The 8,661-nt window shown below is 36.2% G+C and overlaps 1 protein-coding gene across 1 annotated transcript in view; it reads right to left on the bottom strand.

Annotated features, from left to right (window-relative positions):
* LOC106870294 (E3 ubiquitin-protein ligase SHPRH) overlaps positions 1-8,661 on the bottom strand; it is a 78,893-nt gene that overhangs the window by 12,945 nt on the left and 57,287 nt on the right. The window contains exons 24-27 of the mRNA XM_052975311.1: positions 7,957-8,097; positions 5,088-5,189; positions 3,348-3,416; positions 1,991-2,170 (exon numbers count right to left, since the gene is read on the bottom strand). Of these exons, the coding sequence (XP_052831271.1) occupies positions 1,991-2,170; positions 3,348-3,416; positions 5,088-5,189; positions 7,957-8,097 (492 nt within the window). The remainder of the gene's footprint in view (positions 1-1,990; positions 2,171-3,347; positions 3,417-5,087; positions 5,190-7,956; positions 8,098-8,661) is intronic.

Here is an 8,661-nt window from a genome sequence, read left to right on the forward strand (position 1 = left end):
TATGCATATATAGGCATATCATACATATACACACACACAAACACACTGACTGACTCTGTGTGTGTGTGTGTGTGTGTGTGTGTGTGTGTGTGTGTGAGTGTATTCCCAAGTCTATATATGTATTCCCAGTTATATTAGGTTGTCAAGAAAGTTCTTACAGAATTTTTTATTTTGGTTTTAAATGATGTATTTTCAAATTAATTTTCGTTAAATTACTTTGACTTTATATATCATATTAAAGCCCGTTTTTCGCTCTATCTAATCATGTTACTCTTTTTCTTTTTGAATAATTAGGCCATTCTTTCTAGAACGTTGAATACAACATGGACAAAAAGCAAATTCACACAATTTTCTTATTCCAGTTCAAGCTAGGCTGAAAAGCTGCTGAAACAGCTCACGATATCAACGATGTGTTTGGCTCAGGAACCACTAATGAACGTACAGCACAATGGTGGTTCAAGAAATTTTGTAGCGGTGACAAGAATCTTCAAGATGATAAGCGTAGTGGTCGACCATCGGATGTTGAGAACGATCAACTAAAAAGCCTTAATCAAAGCCAATCCACGCACAACTGTTTGAGAGCTTGATTCTGAATTAGACGTAACGTATACGACAATTTCCAACCACTTGAAAGAGATTGGAAAAACAAAAATACTTGAGAAATGGGTGCCGCACAAATTGAATGATAACCAAAAAAAACACCATTTTGAAGTCATCTTCCCTTCTTTTACGCAACAAGAATGACCCGTTTCTCGACCAGATTGTGACTTGCAATGTAAAGTGGATTCTTTACTACAACTGGTGACGCTCAGCTCAGTGGTTGGACGCTGATGAAGCTCCACAGCACTTCCCGAAGCCAAAGTTACACCAAAAGAAGGTCATGGTAATTGTTTCGTGGTCTGTGGCCAGTCTCATCCATCACAGCTTTTTGGATCCAGGCGAAACCATTATGGCAGAGAAGTACTGTCAACAAATGGATGAAATGCATAAGAAACTCCGGCAACAACAGCCAGCATTGGTCAATAGAAAAGGACCAATTCTTCTCCATGACAACACTCGGCCACACAACTGATCCTGCAGAAGTTGAACGAATTGGGCTACGAAACTCTGCCTCATCCGCCATACTCACCAGACCTCTTGCCTACCAACTACCACTTTTTCAAGCATCTTGACAACTTCCTGCATGAGAAATGCTTCAAAAACCAAGACGATGCCCACCACCAGAACGCAGGATTTTTACGCTACTGGCATAAATAAACTTGTTTTGCATTGGCAAAAGTGTGTTTTGTTTCTGATGGTTTTTTATTTCAATTAATAAAGTTTTGTTTCAGCCGAGATATGTGCATCTGAATTTAACGGTTAAAAACCGCAAGAACTTTCTTGACAGCCTAATGGTACTGATTTCAAAATTAGAAATGATCATTAAGTGATTTGCTTAAAATAAGAAATTCAAACCTGTAGAATTAGAAGTACTACTGATTATTATTATTACTGCTGCTGCTATTATTACTATTAAGGCAGCGAGCTGGCAGAATCATTTGCATGCTGGACGAAATGCTTAGTGGTATTTTGTCTGTTGCTACATTCTGAGTTCAAATTCCACTGAGATCAACTTTGTTTCATTCTTTCAGGGTTGATAAATTAAGTACCAATGAAACACTGGGTTGATGTAATCGACTAGTCCTCTACCCCAAAATTTCAGGCCTTGTGCCTTTAGTAGAAAGGATTATTTTTATTGTTATTATTATTTAGGTGGTGAGGTGGCAGAACTATAAGCACGCCAGGCAAAATGCTTAATGGTGTTTTATCCAACTTCAATGTTTTGAGTTCAAATGCCACCTAGGTTGACTTTGCCTTTCCCCCTTTCAGGGTCGATAAAATAAGTACCAGTTGAGCCCTGGGGATCAATGTAATCAACTTACTCCCTCCCACAAACTCTCTGACCTTGTGCCTATGGTAGAAAGGATTATTATTATTATAAAATGAATACCTTCATCGAGACACCATCCTCATCATCTAACACTCCAGATTTCTCCATCGATACATAATTGATATCGTCAAAGTGTGTGCTTTGACGACATGTTGGACATTTCAAGTAGCCTTGAGACCGTTTAATGATGATATAGATACAGGAAATACAGTAGAAATGGCCGCAAATCAAAACAGCCCACTGGAAAAAAAAAGGAAAAAAATCACCATCACCATCATCATTTAATATCCCCTTTTCCATACCTGCATGGGTCAGACAGAATTCATAGAGGTACATTTTCTTTGGCCGGATGCTCTTTCTCTCCCCAAACCTTACCTGTTTTCAAGCAAGGTGATCAATTCCCCAAGGCTGAGCATGTTTTCACAGAAGACTGGAAACAAAGGACATTGCTTGCATGATGGCAACAGTCATTTACAACTTGTCAAGACAAAGAGAAAAACACATACAAAATATATGGAGAGAGAGAAAGAGGGAATAGTCATGTAGTCCCTCTACAGAAAGAACCCTGCTCTGCCTCTGCTCTCATACTTTAATCTAACATCTCCTTTGTAAAGCTGCCCCTCTGGGTTTGATGTATTGCCAGCTACATAGCAACCTCACTGCTGTTGGTGGCATGCAAAAGGCACCCAGTATAGACTGTGGACTGGTTGGCAAAGGGCATCAAGCTATAGAAACCATGCCGAAACAGACACTGCAGCATGATGCAGTCCTTTATCAGATCCTATCAAACTGTCCAACCCATTCTTGCATGGAACATGGATATTAAAAGATGATAATGATGGCAATAATGAATCTCGTTAACAAAAATGATTTAAAATTCATTACAAGTTATCAAATATTGTAAAATGGTGTCAGATACAAAAATCATCATCATCATCTTTTAATGTCCATTCTCCATGCTGGCATGGGTTGGATAATTTTGACAGGAATTGGCCGTCTGGAGAACTGTCCAGGCTCTAATTGTCTGTTTTGGAATGGTTTCTATGGCTGGATGTCTTTCGTAATTCCAAACACTATACAGAGTGTACTGAGTGTTTATAAAATTATGAATAATAGGGATCTTAAAAGACAGTATCAAATATGGCTTCATATATCATGTTTACAACATATATCCTGATTTTAGAATAGGTAAATTATGTCCCTGTATACTGTAAGAGGTTACTGACTAAAAAGATAGGCACCAGGAAAGACATCTGACCATGAAAAACTGACTCATAAAAATTGTCCAACCCATATCAACATGGAAAAGCAGATATAAAATACTGCTGTTGATGATGCTGATGATGAGATCATGAGAAATGGTAAACAGATTTACATAAATGGCAACACTCAGACAGTTTTGTTTTTTTGTCCTTACCTTATCTTTCAGGACCTCTAGACAAATCAAACATTGAGTTGGAGGAGAATCTTCAGATGGATTAGCATCCTGAAACAAACAATCAATAACTAAGAATTAATTAAACATTAATAAGATAAAATAATTGTTTCTATCAGAAGCACAAGACTAGAAATATGAGCAAAGAGGCTTCTTAAACAATTGATCAATCCCAGTATTTGACTGCTACTTTAATTTTGTTACCCTTGGTGAAATTCTTTCTTGACAAAAACCATATCTTTAACATAGCTGAGGCTACATTCCAGAATTTGAATCTATACAATCCCTTTCTTTCAGGTTCAGAAAATATCCCAGTTCTCATCCCACAACAATTACTGGTACTCTACAAAGTTCAGGTGCTACCAAGCCAGCTCCCACTTTGAGCTGGTTCCAATTTAACCCCAAATGGTGGAAACCACCACTGCAACATCTGCAACCAGATCTTCCAATCCCAGATAAGCCTGAATTCCAAAATGAGACAATATGGCAAAACATCAAACTAAGAACACTGCACAGCTGTGTCTTGCCAAACCCTCATTCACCAAAGTAATGAGAGAATCTCATTAAAAAAAGCTGAGGTGAGGACCACAATGAAGTAGTGCTCCCACATCTGAGACAACACTACTGCTACATACAGAGACCTCCTAGACTGCATCCAGAGAAAGCTCAGTCAGCTAATTGTAATAAAATCACTCATAGACAAGCTCCAGTCATTGGCTCACGGACATACTGTATCTGCTCTCTCTCTCTCTCTCTCTCTCTCTCTCTCTCTCTCTCTCTCTCTCTCTCTCTCTCTCTCTCTCTCTCTCTCTCTCCCTCCCTCTCTCTCTCTTTCTCTCTCTCTCTGCCTTCTCTACTGCTACTACAATGGCCTCTGCTCCTACCATAATGGACTCATGAGTCCCTCAACTCAGGTACTCCTGACCCACTTGTCTCTTCTCTGCTTATCTCCACATTTTATACCCAACCCCACCTCACACAGTACCACACTAGCAACACCTTAACCAGTCCTTTTATCCCAGAACAGCAGCTTTCTGAAATCTTCTCCTTGCATATGTCTTTCTTGCAATGCTTTAAGCGAAGTATCAGCCATTTGGCATTCTGATTACTCTGTTAAAGGATTTGCTTATTTATTCACATTGTTTTGAATTGTTTTGCAGTATCTTTTAGGTTTGTAATTTCAATAATGTGAATGCATATTTTTAGAATGACATTGCAGAGTAGGAGTGAGAGACCGGATCAGGCCATTTTGATTGGTACTTGTTTTATTGACCCTGAAAGGTAAAGTTGAATTCAGTGGGATTTGAACCCAGAATATATAGAGCCACTTTGTAGGGTGGTTGGTGTTAGGAAGGGTATCCAGCTGTGAAACCCATACTAAAACAATCAGTCAAGCCTGGTGCAGTCTTCTGCCAAGCCAGCTCCTGTCAAATTGTCCAACCAAGGCCAGCATGGAAAATGGATGTTAAATGATGATGATGATTAGGGCCTAATATGGCTGGTTTTAAATGCTAAAGGGTTAACAGCATCAATTTTCCCAATCACAGAGAGTCTGAAAAGGCCAATGGCATAGCCCTTTCTTCCAGGCCTAGTAAATAAAAGAAGCAAAGAACAAAAAAAATCGTCAAATCTCTTCACAGACCAGTTGTTCTGCTCTACAAAACACAATACAAAACAAACGCCCAATCTACATGATGTAAAAATGAAGTGTAAAACACAGACCTTGGCTAAATTTTGCAAGTAAAACAGTTGTCCAAGTCTCTTCTTTAAATCATTGTCGGCTGATATCTTTTCATACCGCAGCCTCGTTTCTCTTTCTTTCAACTGTGAAAAAAAGAAGGAAAATAAATGAAATAAGTTGAAAGACATCAGAATATCTGAAAGGTGGAGATTTAATATGGAGTGTTTGGAATAGATCAGTTAGCTCAGTATTAAGAAATAATGAGAGAGAGAGAGAGAGAGAGAGAATGATACCTGAATCAATGCTGATGATGGTGGTAACAGTGGTGGTGAGTGGGAAGGAGGAGGAAGAGGACAATGATGATGATGATGGAGGTGATGATGATAGTGGTAATTACACTGATGATATTGACAACAAAGATGAGAACAATGATGATAATGATGATGGTGGTTTCCAATATAGGCACAAGAGCCACAAATCTGGAGAAAAGAAGTAATTGACCAATAAAACTAAATAAAACTAAATAAAACCCCAAAATATATTTTATTTTTGTATCACATTTTGTCAGATCACATTTCAATAACAACTACACATCATCATCATCACCAACATCTCATCATTGAACCAATGGGGTGGTGGGGAGCCTCTATAACATGCATAGGCAACCTTTTATGAGAAGTAAGCTTCATGAGACTTGACTCAATATTAAGCAGGCTACACTACAAAAAAAAAAAATTCAAGGTGATTTTTTTTTTTTTTAAGCATGCCGTTCAGAAAGTCCCATGCTCTGACTGCTCTACACAGCCACTTAGCTAGCAAGAAATATAGCAGCCAAATCTCCCTAAAATCACATTCTATCTCCAAAAACAAAAAGTAATTATCATCATTTATCAACTTAACATCCACTTTTCCATGCTTGCAGAGACCAGATGGAGTTTATTGAGGCAGATTTTCTATGGTCAAATGCCCGTCTTGTTGTCAACCCTCACCTGTGTCCAAGCAAGGTAATATTTTTCCATGATCAAACATGTTCTCACAGAATATTGGAAACAAATGACATTGCTTGTATGATAGCGACAATCATGTGATTATCACATGATGCCAAGACAAGAAAACACAAACATACACACACATCCTCCTCATTTGATATGCATTTTTCATGCTCTCTCTCTCTCTCTCTCTCTTTCTCTCTCTCCTCTCTCTATTTATATATACGTATATTACATATATATAGTTTTAAGAAAAAGAACCAAGGTTCATGAACTCATCGATGAAAATCCACTGTCACATATAGAAAAATTAATAAGTAAAAGCACAATAATATTACATACATATATATTTCAGCATGTGAAACTGTTAATCCTGACACATATTTTTCCTTTCTCCGTTTTCTTTCCTTATTCCTTTCTGTCGGAAAGTGTAGACTCAAAACATCGAAAACTTTTCCATTTTCCTGAATGTAAAACTAATACACTTTATTTGTTGTTCCCTCGCCTGCTTCTGTCTTTTGTTTTTTGTACATTTGGACTGTGTGTGCACATGCACACACACACAACCACTGGCATTCCAGACCTCAGTCAAACCGTCCAACCCATACCAACATGGGAAACAGACATCATTGTATTGATAAATAAATAGATAAAGTACAGCTATGACCATAAAAAATTTTTTTTTAAGTTTTGAAAGTTCTAACGATTGTTTCATGAATATATTACCTCTTAAAATGAAATCTAAAGTTGATAAGCATCGTTAGGAAGTATATCCACTCATCAAAAAAAAGGATGAATTTCAGTGGAAGAAATCGAATGAGAAAGGTGTTGTTTAAAAAAATTATTGGTATAAATCTGTGTTGGTAGAAATTTGAGCTAAAAATTTAGTAAAAAGTAAAATAAATTCATGAAATGATCATAAGTACTTTCAAAACTTAAGAAAAATTTTTTATGATCGCAACTGTACTTTATCTATTTATTTATTAATACAATATTGCTTCTATTATGTACTTATCTCTGTTGTGCTTTTAAGATATAACTTTTCCTACCTTTACTCTTTAATATATAATCGCTCTCATTGAATCTCTAAATATCTTTTTAAGGTTTTAGACATTCTTCATACCAAGAGCACTTATCTGAAATCCAGTACACTTTGTTTTCAAAGGACATATTTGATTAAAACAACATATTACTCTACCTCCAGTATTTGGGGACTATTTTTTCCAACCTTGTTTCACATTTATGTGAAACAAGGGAGAATTCACAAAAAAAAACAAAAGACGGAGACAGGTGGTGTAGACAACAAATATATATATATATATACCAGAGTAAACACATAAATGTGAAACAAGGTTGGAAAAAATAGTCCTCAAATACTGGAGGTAGAGTAATATGTTGTTTTATTATTAAAGCTGCAAAAACATCACAAAAATATCACAAAAAACTGGTACTCAGAGTTTCACGTTCCCATTCATTGGACAGTTTGGATTACAGCTTTAATAATAAAGTATGTATGTATATATATATATATATATATATATATATATATATATGCACACACATACACACAACAGGCTTCTTTCAATTTCCTTCTACCACCGAATCCACTCACAAGGTTTTGGTCAGCTTGGAGCTACAGAGCAGTGGAACTGAACCTGAAACCATGTGGTTGGGAAGCAAGCTTCTTAATCACACAACCACATCTGCACCTAGTATTAAATAAACTAAATCTCAGAAAATGATGGTGAGTTCACAGACGGAAACCCCCTTGATGATATGTCTACTGGATCTGGACCAACTAAGGCCTAAACAGTAAGAACAACAAAGCAATAGTATATTAAAGAAAATATTAAAACTTGTTCAATAAATTCAAAACTGTTAATTATTAATGCATATGAAACTAATACTAGAAGAGGCTCACTTCGTACTGATAAACCACATTAATGGAATAATTGGTTGCTTTCTCTCCCAAGTATGGTAGTCTCATCCTTGTGATACACATATTTAATTCATCATATACCCGTACTTGATCTCGCAGCCAAAATACCAATTTACTCATCAACTGTAAAAAACACAAAACATTTCAGATATTAAAATAAGAAAAGAAAAGGATTAAGGATGAAGTGATTACAACAACTGAAGTCTCTTTATTTTAGGATAGTGGAGCACCTAAGGATACTGGAATTATCACTGAGGACCTTAGAAGTTACCAGTATTTATTATTATTATTATTTTTAATAATTATTAATTTCTAAAATAGTGATTTCAAAGTTTTGGCTCAGTAGCCCGCATCAGAATGTGAAGTTTATTTATGGTTTTTCTAAGCTTTGTATATATTTTTTGGTTCATCTTATGGTTGGAGTATAATAGTTGCCATGTAGGTGCATTTTTGTAGCATATAAAGAAACATCTCTATGGATTGTTTAATCAAGCAAAATGACTTGTAAAAATTGTAAAAATAAAATGTAATATTCCACTTAAATGTAGTGCATGATCTTTCAATTAGTTTGACTTTTAAAAACAAACACACACACACACACACACACATTATATATTGGTATCAATAAACAACAATATGTTATGTGTGGAATGGAAGAATCACTTGATAAAAGCATTGGAGAGAAAC

Source organism: Octopus bimaculoides, chromosome 21 (assembly GCF_001194135.2).
Source record: "Octopus bimaculoides isolate UCB-OBI-ISO-001 chromosome 21, ASM119413v2, whole genome shotgun sequence".
NCBI lineage: Eukaryota > Metazoa > Mollusca > Cephalopoda > Octopoda > Octopodidae > Octopus > Octopus bimaculoides.